Source organism: Notamacropus eugenii, chromosome 1 (genome assembly GCF_028372415.1).
Source record: "Notamacropus eugenii isolate mMacEug1 chromosome 1, mMacEug1.pri_v2, whole genome shotgun sequence".
In the NCBI taxonomy this organism is placed as follows: Eukaryota; Metazoa; Chordata; class Mammalia; order Diprotodontia; family Macropodidae; genus Notamacropus; species Notamacropus eugenii.
The window spans coordinates 484,928,534-484,945,081 of record NC_092872.1 but is presented as its reverse complement, the minus strand read 5'-3'; the positions used below and the strand labels follow the sequence as shown (position 1 = coordinate 484,945,081).

Here is a 16,548-nt window from a genome sequence, read left to right as displayed (position 1 = left end):
AAATTAAGGTCAAAGAAAAGAGACTTTTAAACCTTACTCTCTCTCTCTTTTTTTTCTTTTGCATCAAAAACCAGATTAGAATGATTTAGATACTTGAAGACGACTAGCACGAATCAGCGCTTTTCTGTGGGTGTTGCATGTATTAGTTCTTACCTGAATTATGCAGTAAACTTTGTCTTTTCCATTTTTAGCACCTCATGGACAAAATTAATGAATATGTGGGCAAAGCTGCTACTCGTTTACCCGTCCTCTCCTTACTGGGGCATGTCATAAGACTGCAACCCCCATGGAAGCATAAGCTCTCTCAAGCGCCGCTCTTGCCTTCTTTGCTTAAGTGTCTCAAGGTAGGCATTCTGGAAGTTTGAATGGTTTGTTCTATGAGCTTAGTCTCTGAAATACTGAACAGCTTGGAGCCAGTAAGCTCATTAATAATTATAGTGGGTAATGCATCATAGTTGAAAGCCTTCTGGAGTCAGTCAGACCTTGATCTTCATCCCAGGTCTCTTACTAGTGTAGCAAATCTCTTCACCTCTCTAAGCCTCAGTTTCTTCAGCTGAATAAGGCAGTATCTACCTTACTTATCTCAAGAGACTATTCAGTTGAAATAAAAATGCATACAAAGCACTTTGTAAACCATAAAGTGCTGCAAAAATAAGATAGTTTTATTTTAAGCTAGACTGTTTTTTAAAATTGAGCAATTTTGTTCAAATATAGTATAACATATCTTATGCTCATTGAATTTTATGGTATTTAGAATACTGTGGATGCTTGATGTTTAAATTTTCTTAGCTAAGTACAATAAAACATTAATTATCTCTTTTCAAAAGTTTATAACTTAAAGCAGTTTTTATTCTAAACTATATATTCTTTAAGTTGTTAAAAACTGGCTTGTTAGTCCATCTTTTTTATCCCTTTTGTTAAAATGAATGACATTTTATCTAGGTGCTCTGTTGGACTAGCCATAAAATAGTTTAAAAGACGTTACTAAAGTATTTTCTATATATTCACAACTTGGTTAATTATCCTCACTTTATTTTTATTCAAATTTATTAATGGCATGACTTAATGAATTTCAGCATATCTTTTTATATACACAAAAAAGCATTTTATAACTTAGTACTATGGGAAAACATATTTTAATACCTTTGTGATAACCGAAGACTTTAGAGGCTTTAGATGAGACATTGTGGTACAATAAAAGGAGCCATGGATTTGGAGTCAGAGGATCCCGGTTTGAATCGTGACTTTGTCATTTCTTATTGACCTTGGACAGATCACTTAACCTTTCTGGTTCTCAGTTTCCTTATTTGTAAAATAAAGACTTGGTACTAAGTTATCTCTGAGCTCTGGATCTCTGGGTTCTCTGCATCTGTGATTTTATGAGTAAAAGTTACAGATTTTAGAAATGTAATTCAGAACTCGTTAGTATGACAGAGATTATTAGATTCCTTAATCTTGAATTGATATACTGTTGCCTAACATTGTTTCTTGAATATTTAACTTCACTTACTTGGCGTATAACTTATGTAGTAGTCATATTGAATTTGAGACCCAGTGACACTCCGAACTGATTTCTTTTCTTTTGTGTTCAGTTCAATAGTATTCGTTTCTGAGTGATTTGGTGATGTAAGAAAACCATAGATTTTGTCAGAGGTAGCCTTATTCTCCTGATTTACTTTTTTGTCTTTCTTAATTGCTTTCTTAGATGATCTTACTGACTTTTTTCTTTAGTGATGAATGACTTGGTTATGAGTGGTAACATTTGCCACCACCAGTTAACTTGGAATAAAGTACTACTACATAGTTTAGGATTTCACTGATCTAAGATATGTAGGCCAACCCTGAGAACAAGAGAACAACATATAATCTAGTTTTGTTGTAACATTGGAAAGACCTACTGGTAAAAACAACTTTTTATGCTTTCATTTGAATGCCATAAATAAGTCAGTCCTAGGAAGTTAGAAATTGAAATTCACTATGTAATGTGAACTCATCCTAAAAACTATAGAAGTGTATGATGAGAACTTCAGACTGATTAACATAGAGCTGTTAAGAGTTATTTATGTTGAGTCTCTTTTGAGTTTATCTCCAATCCTTAAGGAAAAGTTTCAAAGCTAGTAATGAATGCTCTTCTAGTATGAGGCTCACTAGTTTAGATCCTCATCAAGTGATCACTACACCAAATGTAGTGCTGATGCTAATCTTACTTATGGCAGATTGTCTACACCTTTCTCACTTGGCTTTTCCCTTCTGCAGACTGATACAGATGTAGTAATACTAACAACAGGAGTGTTAGTCTTAATAACCATGCTGCCAATGATTCCACAGTCAGGCAAACAGTACCTTCACGACTTCTTTGATATTTTTGGCCGTCTTTCATCATGGTGCCTGAAGAACCCAGGTAAGATTCTTGTTGAATTGCATATCGGACACTAGGTGGAGCTGATGAGTTTTTTTTCTTGTTATTTTAGATAAATGGGTTCTCATCTATTGAGCTCAGTTTGAGTGATTTAAAAATACTCTTGTAAATTAGCTTAGATACGCATCTGATAAGCAACTGTGAGATTCCTGTCTTATAGTATTCTTTTTTCCAGAATGGTTAAGTGTCAGAAGGGAAGTCTGGTACAGCATAAGATACCTGAATTTTTTTTTTAGTTGTTAAACTAGGTGTAATAGACAAACTTGGGAGCAGAAATTGTCTTTTGATCCCTAGCACTTAGTGTGATGCTTAGTAGGTAGTAGCAGTAGGTGCTTAATAAATGCTTGTTGCTCAATTTAAGCCATTACAAAATGGAGTTAATTGAGACTACTCTAGATTTTTTTTACCGTACAGGAGACTCAGCTCTTAGCCTTTTTGGTGTGCTATCTTGCTGATACCCTTAGAAGAAACCTTGCCTTTCTAATGCTAAGAAATATTTATTTGTATATGTAGAGAGAACAGGGGGAGAAATGGTATGTGCTAATCAGGGATCTGGTTTTAGGAGCTAGAGAATTTTCTACATATTTGCAGGTAGCACAACTCCATCAAAGTGACTCATAAGCTTATGAGCATGTGATAAATTCTTAGTCTTCTGCCAATTCCAGCGTGAGGTATTAGCATTGTGGTGATAGAATGTGCAGCATTTTTGAATTTGCATACTGCAGTATCCTATACTGGAATAGAATTTTTTTCCCCACAGCCTAACGTGTGGAAAGCAGCTCTCATCATGCCAGCTTTTTTTATTAGTGGAATATTCTTTTGAAGTTGGAAATCATTATTTTGTACAGTTTCCCCCTTTTTATGGAAGAATCTTGTGTGTTCTAGGTTTGTGCCTCTAAAATTGGTGCTTTTCAGTCAAAACTCCTGGTTCAGCAAGATTTTCTGACAAATGTGTGTATCATCTGCTTTTTCTCATGTGCTCCACTATTAGTACTTTCTAAGGAGTCTAATTTCTTTAGGTCATGTGACAGAAATTTATCTCGTCCATCTTCATGCCAGTGTTTATGCTCTTTTTCATCGCCTTTATGGAATGTACCCTTGCAACTTTGTCTCCTTTCTACGTTCTCACTACAGTATGAAGGAAAACTTGGAGACCTTTGAAGAAGTGGTAAAGGTAAAGCATGGTTTACTGGTCTTTTTGTTGTTCATTTTGTTTCAGTCATGTCCTGCTCTTCATGACCTCATTTTTGGGATTTTCTTGGCAAAGATACTTGCTATTTTCTTCTTTGGCTCATCTTACGGATGAGTCACTGAGACAAACAGGGTTACCTGACTTGTTCAGAGTCACACAGCTAGTAAGTATCTAAGGTTGGATTTGAAGATGAGTCTTTCTGACTGCAGTCCCAGCACTCTATCAACTGTACCACTTCAGGTCTACTTAGATAAAATAAATTTTATGTAGCTTTGATCTGCGTTCTACTCATATGATAGAGATACTTTGGAAAAGAAGTATGTGGGCTTTATTGCTTAAAGAAGAGTCTAAGTCTTCTGTACCTATAGACTCTTGTAGAATTGACTACACAGAATTAAACTTTTTCTCATATGAAATCATCAGAATTATTGATCCTTTGTTCTCTTAGCCAATGATGGAACATGTTCGAATTCATCCAGAATTAGTGACTGGATCCAAGGACCATGAACTGGACCCTCGCAGGTATTGGAAACTTAAGCTGACTGATAACAAACATTTTAAATAGTACTTTAGAGATTGAATGCTTTTCTAGCAATAAAATCCTTTGGGTTATTTATGAAATGAGTTTTTCTTTTAATTAGAGGGTATTATTGTTATTCTGTTCTCTCAGAACTTTGGAACATTAGGAAGAAAATGTTTATTCCCAATAAGGCTTTATTATTTGGAGAATAAAAAGGTAGACAATGCACCTAAAAAAATAAAGTAGGCTGTATTTTAGCTAGTTTCCTATGTTTAACATTTTCCACAGTAAACTGAGGATGAATTAGGAGAAGCTTCAGGCTTTTATCAGACTTAGATTTGCCACCTGGTGTTGCTGCTTAGGAGTTTCCAAGTCTCTGTTTGCTTCTTTGATAAGTGCAGTCTTATGGTGCACTCTAATCGAATGGAGCATGCTTTTTAAAACTATATTTCATATATTTTCCTAGGCTTTTGAAAATGAAATTGACTTAATATATAGTTCTTTTTAAGGTAGTGAGAGACAGATTTGCAGAACAAATATGTAGCTCTTAATATGTTTCCAAATCTGAGTTGGTTTGAACATGTATTTCATGACTTTCAATTCTCTTGTTACAGGTGGAAGAGATTAGAAACTCATGATGTTGTAATAGAATGTGCCAAAATTTCTCTGGACCCCACTGAAGCCTCATACGAAGACGGCTATTCTGTGTCTCAGCAGATCTCAACACGTTTTCATCATCGTCCAACTGATGCCACCGTCAGCCCTTATGTTGACACACAGAATAGCTATGGTAAAAAGAGAGAGAACTCTAGTACTTATCTACTTCAAAACTTTTTTCTCTAGAAAATACTTTACTTCTTACTGGCAATTTCATTTTTTCTCTGGGGTAAGGGCTATCAAAGACTTGGGCATTCTTCCCAAAGCTTTCTAATTCAAGCCAACTTCCTTATTCCCTTGACTTAACCATGTTAATGGTTTTGTAACACTCATAATTTCAATTTTCAATTGAAGTTTCAAAATGCAATCAAAAATATATTTTGATCCATATATGGCATACTACCAGTGATACCACCAGACTCAAGAATAGTATCTTTGGCTATTCAAAGAAAATATGTTTAAATGTCAAACAGCTTTGTTCCTGATCACAAGGGAATATCTCCTTTCCAAACACTTTTATCCAGTTATGCACAATAAAGAAGAATCCACTTGGCTATGGAATTAGTGTACCTAATATAGGATTAATAACTGTAGAAAGAGTTTTATTAGACCATAAGTTTATACCATAACACTAATTAAAGCTGCCATCCTCATTAGGCTCATAATGAAGAGTCCTGAAGGTTAACTGAACTGAATATCACTAAATCCCATTTGTAAAATATATTTCAAGAACTTGTTAAATGTTAGGCAGAAAATATCAGCACTCTACCTCTAATGAGGCAGCAGAATCTTTTTGGAGATAGAGAATTGGATGGTTTGAGAGAACCATGTTCAATTAAAGTGACCTAAACCAGATGTTAATCCCATTTATGTCTTTCATTTTAGGGAGTGCTACTTCTACTCCTTATTCCACTCCTCGGCTGGCGTTGTTAAACATGCCAGGGCAGCTACCTCAGGTTCTGAGTTCCACAACACGGCTGTCAACTGAGCCGTCCCAAGTATGGTGCCTATTCTCTATCTTTCTTTGTGTTGAAGCTGGCTCATTTGGGTTAGAAGTTTAGTGTGTGAATAGAATATTTCACTGATATCAGAAATTATTCTTAAGATCCATGGTATTAATATCTAATTTTGCTCTTGCTCCTTTTGTTAAGGTTGGGCAATTAAAGATCCACCAAATACAATGCTACTTTGATTGAGTTGTTTTAGTACAATATGCCTTTTGAATTTTAACTACTCTGTCTCGTTCATGTCAAGGTTTACCTGATGCTATTAAAAAGAACAGACAATGTTTTAATAAACACACAATAGACATGTAGTACCTTCGGATTTGCTACTTCTTCACTGTAGTTATCTAATATTACTAATTTTCTAGGCTACCATATGGAGCCCCTCTGCAGTCTGTGGTATGACCACTCCTCCCACCTCACCTGGAAATGTCCCACCTGAGCTGTCACACCCTTATAGCAAAGTCTTTGGTACATCTGGTATGTATATCTGAGACTTTTCTATAAGTTAGTAAAAATTAACTTGATAAATATCTAATATGCTTAGCTTTGCTGCAGATTTGAGAAGTGAATCTCTAGACATTGGTAAAGCAAGCTACTGGGGTTTTCAAAGCATGTAAACTGAACTTCCAAATGTGATGACTGCTGACAGGCATTCCCAAAAGAAGAATTGAATTATAAAAGTTTATCTGTGGGGTAATAGTTGAAGCTACAAATAATTAGAAGTTCACATAAGTAATTTAGCAAAGGATTCATAACTCCTCCATGCTTATCTTTTGATCAGGTGGGAAAGGAACTCCTTTGGGAACACCAGCAACCTCCCCTCCTCCTCCTCCCTGCCATTCAGATGACTACGTGCACATTTCACCCCCTCAGGCTATAGTCATGCCCCCCAAGAAGGTAAATGCCAGGCTTGCCTAGCTGCCATCTTTTTCTCCTGCCTAATCATGAGGAGTTGCTTTTAACTTGATTTTATAAAGCCTAATTATACCAAATATGACTTTGGCCTGATATTGTGTCAGTTTTGAGTCAGGGTAGCTGGGCTAATCTTTAAATTCTCTACCTAATTATATGGCGTAATTATGGATTTTTCTCTCAAAACATCGGTGAATGTATACATAAACTTATTCTCTGTTGAAAATGCCTTTTTTTAGGAGGACAGACAGGATTCTGTGAGACCATGTCTACACAGACAACCCCACCTTTCTAATGATAGAGGATTAGGTAAGATTTATTATTCAGCAATGATAGATTTTACAGTCTTATCTTCTCTCCATTGAGTCAAATCAGATTCTTTAGAGCCATAGCTCCAGAAGTTAAAAGATGGGAGTTTGGGGTGGGACAAGTGAAAGACAAATGAAATTTTGAAATAATTCACAACATTGAATTTTTAGGGACCCTGGACATCATAGTAAGTTAATAGAAGTCAAGTCTACCTTGTCTAGAATAAGCTTCATTGTCAAGCACTTAGAATGAAATGTTTTAAGTAGTTTGATGAACAGAGCTACATGGATGCCTTTTATCTTACGTCTCTTGAGAACTTATACTAGTTTATTTCATTTAGTGTTGAATCACTAATTTTGAAAACAATGTAGCTACATAATTTTTAAAGTTCTTAGCAGTCTGCAGAGGGAGCTCTGGAGAGATTAGCTCTAGAGTGTATTTTCTAGCTTTCTCAAACAGGTGGGATAGATGTTGGAGCAAATCCTAAGTTGTCTTTTGGGGAAGTAGGCTTATAACTGTCAATGTTGTTATCTTTGTAAACTAATTTGTTTGTTTTTCTTTAGAAGAACCATCTGACAATAAGGGTTCTGTCACTTTAAGGGATCTTCCGGGGTTTTTAGTTGATCTAGACTCTGAAGAAGATAGTGTTGAAAAAGATAAGGAAGAAGGTAATGCATATGGAACTCTGGTCTGTCAACTGTGAGTGCTGCTTAGGTGGTAAAATTTAAATTGCCTTATTCTGCCATAAAGCTGCTTAAATATTAGTACATGCTTATTTTGTCTTAGAAGAAAAGCACTTCGTTTCAAGTCTTCTACTGGTTAAATTGATACTAGTTTCCCCATTTGAGCCATACATAAACACTGGTACATTTTAGTGTGTGCCCTAAAACTGTCCAGCCTTACAATCACTGAACTCTCTGGGTTTTCTTCTTCCCTCTTTTCCTTTTAGCTGCAATATCAAAGGAGCTTTCTGAGATCACTACAGCAGATACTGAGCCTGTGGTGCCTCGAGGAGGATTTGACTCTCCTTTCTATCGAGACAGTCTCCCGTGTTCTCAAAGAAAGTCCCATTCAACATCTTCTAACACTCAAGGTCCCAGTGTGAGCACTGAACCTTTAACTTCCTCCCTGGACAAGCTTGGGCCTGACACACCAAAGCAAGCCTTTACACCCATAGATCGGCCCGGTGGGTGTGCCAGTGAAAGCCCTGCTGGTAACAGGGAAAACCAGACTTCATTGGAGACAAACATCTTCACACCTAGCCCTAAAATTCCATCTCAGAGAAAAGTAGGTTTTGGAAGTGGACAATCTCCCCCATATGATCACCTTTTTGAAATGGCACTGCCAAAGACTGCTTACCATTTTGTTAGCAAGAAGACTGAAGAGCTATTAAAAAAGGTGAAAGGAAACACAGAGGAAGATTATATGCCCTCTACTTCCCCAGTGGAGGTACTAGATAGGCTAATACAACAGGGAGCAGATGCACATACAAAGGAACTGAACAAGTAAGAAACTTGAACTTGTTTCTAAACCCCCTTTTGTTGTCTTTATTGGGTTTATTCTACCCAAGAGTGAGGGACAGAAAGTAGGTGAAAGTTTGGAGAAGCTTAGTTGACTTTATGAGCTGAAATTTGATATAGAATGTAAAATAAGTCAAGCCTAACTTTTCTAGAGGTCTAAGAGGCCTAATAGATTACATTCTCATTACCTTAAACTTTATTGAATTATGATTTTCATTACATATTTCTTTGTCTTGAGTCTATGGATTTCAGTATATTTGATCATCCTGTTACTATAGACATTTGAAAAACAGATTGTGATGTTGAGGCTAATCAGTGCTTAGAATTAGACAATAGGAGCACTAATTAAAAGTAATCTCTAACGGAATACCTCTTCATAAGCAGTAAGCCTTACTATGTCTCAAGAGGCCCTTCTATTTCTTTGATAAGGCAGTTTCTAAAAAAAAAAAAAGTGAGTTAAATGTTATGATTGGAAATTCTTAATAGGAATGGTTCAAAGGGGAAAGGGGAACTTCAGAGTGATGAAATAAAATGTTCCAGGAGAGTTGTCTGTTAAAGACAAGGTACTTAATTTTAGCTTCCAATCTAAACAGTCACTTGAGTAAAATCTTTCTTTGTAGGTTGTCTTTGCCCAGTAAATCTGTCGATTGGACTCACTTTGGAGGTAAACTTATTTTGTTTTAAACCCAGACTAAAAATAATCAGCTCAAAAGGCCCCAGATATTTCTGTGTGCTTATTCTGTCACAGAAGTACATTGTAGGAAGGTGATGATGACTTCTACCACTTAAAATACAGTCATCAGACTTGCAGTGAGTTCCTGTAGTATTGCAAAGCAGGCCTTTCCTGTTTTTGAAATGTGGTAAGTGCCATTAATTCAGTCATTAGGAAAGTTGATGGGCTATAGCAGATATTCACTGCAATTTTCCTTGGAGAAAGAAGTTATATGGAGAATTTTCACAGAATAAACATGGAGTACACTGATGGGATGTCTGGATAAGTAGAATAGGAGTCTTGATTTTGTAACTGTAATCTTCATTGGCAAAAAATACCCTTAAAAGAGCAGACTGTGTTTGTCTAGCTAGTCTTTTTGAGAGAAGAAACATAGGTATTCGATAAACAGTTAAGTCTTCTCACCCAGTGAATTGGCTGGCTCTGTGTAGCCAATGAGCTGTTTCCAAAGATTATGTGATTAGTTTTGTTCCCTAAGCTTCTCTGCCATTAAAGTATACCAAATCTTCATGGTTAGCTCAAGATTGAAATGTTCAAAAATGTGCTCGAGCATTTGTTCCCTACCTTTCACTCCTGGCTTAGGCTCTCCACCCTCAGATGAGATTCACACCCTTCGGAACCAATTGCTGTTACTGCACAACCAGTTACTCTATGAGCGCTTCAAAAGGCAGCAGCATGCTCTCCGGAACAGACGGCTCCTACGGAAGGTGATCAAAGCCACAGCTCTGGAGGAACACAATGCTGCTATGGTGAGGCTTTGTGCAGGTGCCCAGCCTGGTCTGAATATGCAGTAGCAGCGGGCTGGTTGAAAGAGCATGAGGTTTAGGAGTCAGCCGACTAGGCTCTAGTCTTGGCTGGGTAATCATTCGTTTCATGATTTGGAGCAAATCATTTCACTTCTCTAGGCCTTGGTGTCCTTATCTTAAAGGAAAAAAAAAGCAGTGAAAGCAGTGAAGTTTAGTCCATAGAGAGATTGCTTTGAAGTCAGAAAAACTTAGGGTGTAAGTCTTACCTCTGACAATACTGGGCTCTGTTACCCCTGGGAAAGTTGGTTGATCTTCCTCTCAGTGCCACAGGCAACTTGCTAAGACTGCAAGTTGCATAATAGTTGCCATTCAGCATTAATAGAAAGTTTTCTCAGCTTTTTTACGTTAATGAAATAAAGGATCCAGGTCCTTATGGTTCCAAATTTGTATGTTTACCATTTGAAGATCACTTATTGTATTATTGGGTGACAGAGTAGTGATCTTCAGTCTGCAAGCTTAACCCTGTGCCTAGCACATAGAGGGCACTTAATAAATGTTTACTGACAAATTGCAAAGTGAAAATTTATTTTTTTGAGTGCAAGAATGACCTCTTAAAAGGATGCCTTAAAAATAAACTATTTTCATGCTATAAAGCTTAGTGTGATGGTATAATACTTGATAAGATTTTCTCTTTGTGGGAAAGAAAAGTTTGTAGTTGGAATGGTCCACTTTATAATCTTAGTTAACTTGATACTGTATCTTTGAAGGTATTTGATCCTAAAGCTTTAGATTCAAACCTGGCTAGTAGTTTTGAGTTTTTTGAGAAGCTGGAAGAGAATCACCTTGAGAAGTCTCTTGAAGCAAATTACATTCAATCTAAGTATAATTACTGAAGAATTTTGTCTAAAAACTTTCCAAGTGTGAATTGGGTCACATGAGGCTACCAGATAAGATAAGCAGTTTGCAATCTCTCAGCAGTAGCAACTCTTAATTTTTTTTGATTATTCATGATTGTTTAAATGAAGTGTCTGCAGAGTAAGAAAACTTTTTGTTTTTATATCACCCATGTTTTTCATTGTGTTCTCCCCTCTCCTCCTCCAAGAGAGCCATTCCTTATAATAAAGAATAAATCAGAGGAAGGAAAATCTAGTTTAGCAAAACTAATCACCATATTGAAAAAGTCTGAAAAAGTTTCATACTCATAGTCTGTCCCCTACTTCTGCAAAGTAGAGAGATAGGTGTCTTCATAATAATCTCTTCTTTGGGGCTAAATGTTAAAGTTTGAAGCATTTTTGTTTCAATTTTTTTTTTTGTGGCCATTGTATACATTGTTTTCCCAAGCCTGCTTCATTTTGTGTCAGTTTGTGCGTTTCCTTTTGTTTCTCTGTATTCATCATATTTGTCATTTCTCGTAGTACTTATTCCATTACTTTCATGTACCACAGTTTGTTTAGGCATTCTTCAGTTGATGAATGTCTACTTTGGGAAACTTTTAGCTTTTGTTATTTTTTAGAGAAAAACATTACAAATATTTTTTAAGCACTTTGTGTGTGCAAAACCCTGTGCTAGGCAATTAAAACTTCATGCCACTTTCGGTTTCTGATAGAAAGATCAGTTGAAATTACAAGAGAAGGATATCCAGATGTGGAAGGTTAGCATGCAGAAAGAACAGGCCAGATACAATCAACTTCAAGAGGAACGTGACACTGTAGTGACCCAGCTCCACAGCCAGATCAGACAGCTGCAACATGATCGGGAAGAATTCTACAATCAGAGCCAGGAATTGCAGGTATAAACCACAATGTGAACAAATTCAGTCAGGGTAAACAGCACAAAGTAAAAACTGGATGGGGCAAGAATATTATTTTGTTCATTTAACCTAAATGAAAGTACTGTTTTTCAAGACCATAACATATAACTTATTCAGTTGTTGGTGTCTGTGTTCTTAAAACAGTATAGGACTGGTAAGTCAAATGGATTGTAATTTTTTCTTGAAGCCAAGAAATTATATTTTAAGGAACAAAGGATAATAGTGTAATTGAAGAATTGATTATTACCGCTTGAAGGTTGACTAGCCCTTGGAGTAGGTACACAATCTGGTCTCACAGTCGGTCATTATCTAATCTTCTGCCAACATCTGCTTGGACAGACAAAGCTGGAAGACTGCCGGAATATGATTGCAGATCTGAGGTTAGAATTAAAGAAGGCTAATAATAAGGTGTGTCACAGAGAGTTGCTGCTCAGCCAAGTTTCTCAAAAGGTAGGAAATGCAGTAAACTCGTGGCCCTTTTGACAGCATTGCCCAGTACCATTCCTTTCAACTGGAGACATGCCTCTTTGGCCCACCATAAGATGCTTGCAGTGGTGTACCCTTTTATAGAAAAGGAATAAGTTTGGCCTTTAGGTTTCTGAGTTGTGTGTCTTCCTTTGGGGTTCACTGCGGATGTGAAAACATTCATTTGCCCAGGAATGGGTGAGTCTTCTCTCTAGCTTTGTTACTCCACTGGGCCTGTAGATCTCAGCTGGGGTAGTTGTACACAATTAAATAATTTGTTGTCTAAGCCCTGAGATTCATTCCTTGCAAGTTCCCCTTTCAGTTTTGAATTGTTAGAGTTGTGCTTTTTTTTACTCTTTGAGCATCATCTATTTGATATTCATTTTTTCCTATCTTTACCACATGATAGGCCTCCCTTCTAACTCCTTACTTCTGAGGCCAGGTGATAATGAGGTCTCAATTCAAGCCTTTATTTTTTACTTTTGAAAATAGTATGTATCTACCTTGTGCTCTGTGTTGTAGGTTACATTGAGTAATTTTCAGCTCTGCAGAATTTGTGCCTGATGTATTGTACCTGTGTGTATTCATGTTTTGGTTAGCTTTCAAACAGCGAGTCAGTCCAGCAGCAGATGGAGTTCTTGAACAGGCAGCTGTTAGTTCTTGGGGAGGTCAATGAGCTGTATTTGGAGCAATTGCAGAACAAGCATGCAGACACTACACAGGTATGTTGGGGCGAGGAGAAATGAAAACTCTTGGTGTAGAATATTGATATGTGGGCTTCAGTCAGATGGTATTGAAAATGAGTGCTGTTGAGAAAACCAGCCTCACTGATGGCCTGTAAAGCCTGAGTCTACATAATAGAATTCTTTTCCCTGCTCTAGTATCTGCTTTTCCCCCATGTCCCCTAGGCTAACAACGCAAGCACTTTTTAGTTGTCATGTGTGTTCTTGTACCTCTACAAACACTCTTTGCCAGAAAAAAATGAACAGAAAAGAGAGCCAGTTCTATTAAATGTCAGGCCTCGGGGGCATATGGATACATGCTGGATTATGTGTTCCCTTAGTAATTGCATGCATTTTCCTTTTCCTTTAGTTTTTAATTCTGAATTTAATTTTGATTAGTTGTTGAATTTACTTTCGTCAATAAGACCATCTTGATCCTGGCCTTATGTTAATTTGTGACTCATCAGTATTGTTGAAGGAAATGTCTTATGTTAACTTTATAAATAGATTTGAGTAATGTTATTAATGTTTTTGCATTGAATAGAATTTTATTAGTAAATACTAAAATGATTCCTGTCACTTTCTTGTTTAGTATTTGTAGAACTAAAATTTGAAAAGCGTAATATTTTTTTTCTATCCTCTGAAATAGTCTTAGGGGGTAAAATATAATTTTCACATTAGGCCAAGCTGCCTTCTGCTGTATCTCAGCCACTTGCTAAATGATAAACTATAAAACTATTTCAAGTGAGGCAGTGTTAATTTTAGAAAAATGAACTAAACTCTTATTTGAATGGTTTAGTGGCTTTGGAAAACCCACAGGAGGGAAAAATGACTTTAGGGAGATGTTATGTAGAGAACTTCATGTATTCAGTCTCAGTTGTACTTATTATACTTAGATATGCTAGTTATTAGAAGCACTGAAGTGAAACTTCAGGAGTCATTTAGGCTGCAAAAAAAAAAAAAAGCATCTAAGCACTTGTTGTGTGCCAAACTACTATGACAAAAGCAGACCCTGCCATATTCTAATGGAGAAAACCACATGGAAAAAATAGAAACATGTAAGATATATACAAAGTAGACAGGAAGAAATTTCAAAGGGGAAGGTACCAGCCAGGGCTTGGGGTGAAGATGGGGGAGAGGAGACAGGAAAAGACCTGGATATGAACTGAGTCTTTAAGCAAGCACCAGGAATTCCAGGAGGTATTCTAAGCATGGGAGCCCCCGAGTGAAAAGCTGTGAAGGCAGGAGATGAAGTACTTTGTTCAGGGAACAGTAAGAGGGCCAGTGTAGATGATTGTACAATCAGTGGAGCAGAGTAAAATATAAGAATAAAAGGGTCAAAAGGAGCTGGTTTGTAAAGGGTTTTAAATGGCAAACAGAAGACTTCATATTTGATCCTGGAATAGTTCCTACAGAGCCAGTGGACTTTTGAGTAGGGAAATGACATGAACAGACCTACCCTTTAGGAAAAGCAGTTTGGCAATTGAGTACAACTCAGCTCCCTGTATTGGAGTGGGGAGAGATTAGAGGTAGGGAGACTGATCAGAAGACTGTTGTCCAGATAAGAAGAGATAGTGAGGTGGTGGCTGTGAGAGTGGAGAGAAGGGAACAATGTACTAAGTATTGGGGAGGCAGAAACAACAAGATTTGTCAATGAGATGGATATATGAGTTGAATGAGAAACCAAGGGCAATATTTAAATAGGAAAAACAAGCCAGGTATATGAGGGAGGGATTTCAGAGATGATGAGGTTGTGAGCCTGGGTGACTGGATTTGATGATGCCCTCCACAGTAATGAGGGAAGTTTGAAATAGATAAGTGGAAGTATAACAAGTTCCATTTGGGGCATCTTTTGTATGAGATGTTCACAGAACATTCATTTCAAGATATCCAAAACCCAGGTGGTGATGTAAGACTATGGTTCAGGATAGAGATTAGGTTTTGTACACATCCATTACAGAATCATCTGCCTAGAGATGGTAATTGAACTTGTGGGAGTTTATGAGGTTGCCAAGAGAAGTTCTAGAGAGGAATGAGAAGAGCCTTTCAGGGCCACAGAACATGTATCGGAATGTTTTGGAGCCTCTTAACAAAGCCATCTGTACTGGTCAAAAAGGTAAAAGCAGCCTAAGTGTCTTTCTTGAGTCCTTGCCTAGTAGACTATAGCTGAGAAGCATTTAGATACCGTAGGCACAGTTTTGTGCTCCAATGTTGGAGTGTATTCAATCTCAGAGAAGCATTTGGATTTTCCAATATATAACATTACAGGTAGTGCAACTTCTGAGGTGTCACTGATGATTTTTTTCTTTGTCATTAGTTTCCTTTACTTTAGAAAAGTGTGCATTATTTTCCCTAAGAACCTCATACTTGTTTGGTTGTTCAATTGTGGTAAATTCAGTAACACTAGAAATGATAAGTGGGTTACAGGCTATCTGCTTTATTGAAAATGAATAGCGCAGGACTGTCTCCTTCAGCATATTTGGAAAAGGATTCTTGCCAGTTTTTGGATTAAAAATGCCATAAATGCTTTGACTGAACCGGCTAGTTTAGCAGATTCTAGCCAGTATCTAATCTTTTTGCTTTGGTTGGCATTATAATTACTTTTTAGCTTTTAGTGCGTGACATAAACAGAATCTATCTCTTTCATTTAAAAAAAAATCTTAATTCATTAAGGAGCATTGACTCAAACTTTTTTCCTTTATGTTTTTTTTTTTTTTTAAGGAAGTGGAAATGATGAAGGCTTCTTATCGGAAGGAACTAGAGAAAAATAGAAGCCATCTCCTTCAGCAGAATCAGAGGCTTGATACTTCCCAAAAAAGGATTCTGGAACTAGAATCTCATCTGGCCAAAAAAGATCATCTTTTGTTGGAACAGAAGAAATACCTGGAGGATGTCAAACTTCAGGCTAGGTAGCTTCATTAAGAAAGGTTTTGCATTAGCAGTATTAAGTGCTGTTTATAAGTGAAGCCTCTCAAATTTGTGGTAATTTCTTATATTTTTTCTTACCCTGTTTCAGAGGACAGCTACAGGCAGTAGAGAGCAGGTATGAAGCTCAGAAAAGGATTGCCCAGGCATTTGAATTAGAAATCCTAGATTTGTATGGTAGACTGGAGAAAGATGGCCTCCTGAAAAAACTTGAAGAAAAGACAGAAGCAGCTGAGGCAGCTGAGGAAAGGTAAGGACAGGTTGGGAATAAAGTGGGATTCCATGTTCTGGAGGTAAATGACTTGACATTTATATCAGTTTATATTTGGCAAATAAATTTATACTTGGAACTAAAGAGGTAAGGCAGTAGTTTATTTTAAACCCAATAAAACTACATAGTCTTAAAAATGCTTTTACAAAAAAATAACTTAATACATTTTGTGCTGGCTTTCATATCTTTTCTATCTGTGTACTAATGTTGTTAATAGTTATAGCCACTGTGTCCTATTCTAATTCTTCACTTTACGTTACTTTGTTTTCCCATATTTCTTGGTCCCTCATTTAAATATTGCAACAATTCATTACATTGATGAACCATAATCTGTTGATTCATT

The 16,548-nt window shown here is 36.8% G+C and overlaps 1 protein-coding gene across 5 annotated transcripts in view; it reads left to right on the top strand.

The window, feature by feature from the left end:
- Positions 1–16,548, top strand: part of TSC1 (TSC complex subunit 1) — a 35,610-nt gene that overhangs the window by 15,780 nt on the left and 3,282 nt on the right. For all 5 annotated transcript variants that reach the window (XM_072632789.1, XM_072632792.1, XM_072632791.1 and 2 more), the window contains 18 exons: positions 192–344; positions 2,257–2,401; positions 3,439–3,593; positions 4,060–4,133; positions 4,746–4,921; positions 5,674–5,786; positions 6,161–6,272; positions 6,577–6,692; positions 6,947–7,016; positions 7,580–7,684; positions 7,966–8,521; positions 9,157–9,200; positions 9,849–10,015; positions 11,619–11,801; positions 12,162–12,272; positions 12,887–13,009; positions 15,731–15,918; positions 16,026–16,184. In XM_072632789.1, the coding sequence (XP_072488890.1) occupies positions 192–344; positions 2,257–2,401; positions 3,439–3,593; positions 4,060–4,133; positions 4,746–4,921; positions 5,674–5,786; positions 6,161–6,272; positions 6,577–6,692; positions 6,947–7,016; positions 7,580–7,684; positions 7,966–8,521; positions 9,157–9,200; positions 9,849–10,015; positions 11,619–11,801; positions 12,162–12,272; positions 12,887–13,009; positions 15,731–15,918; positions 16,026–16,184 (2,750 nt within the window). The remainder of the gene's footprint in view (positions 1–191; positions 345–2,256; positions 2,402–3,438; positions 3,594–4,059; positions 4,134–4,745; positions 4,922–5,673; positions 5,787–6,160; positions 6,273–6,576; positions 6,693–6,946; positions 7,017–7,579; positions 7,685–7,965; positions 8,522–9,156; positions 9,201–9,848; positions 10,016–11,618; positions 11,802–12,161; positions 12,273–12,886; positions 13,010–15,730; positions 15,919–16,025; positions 16,185–16,548) is intronic.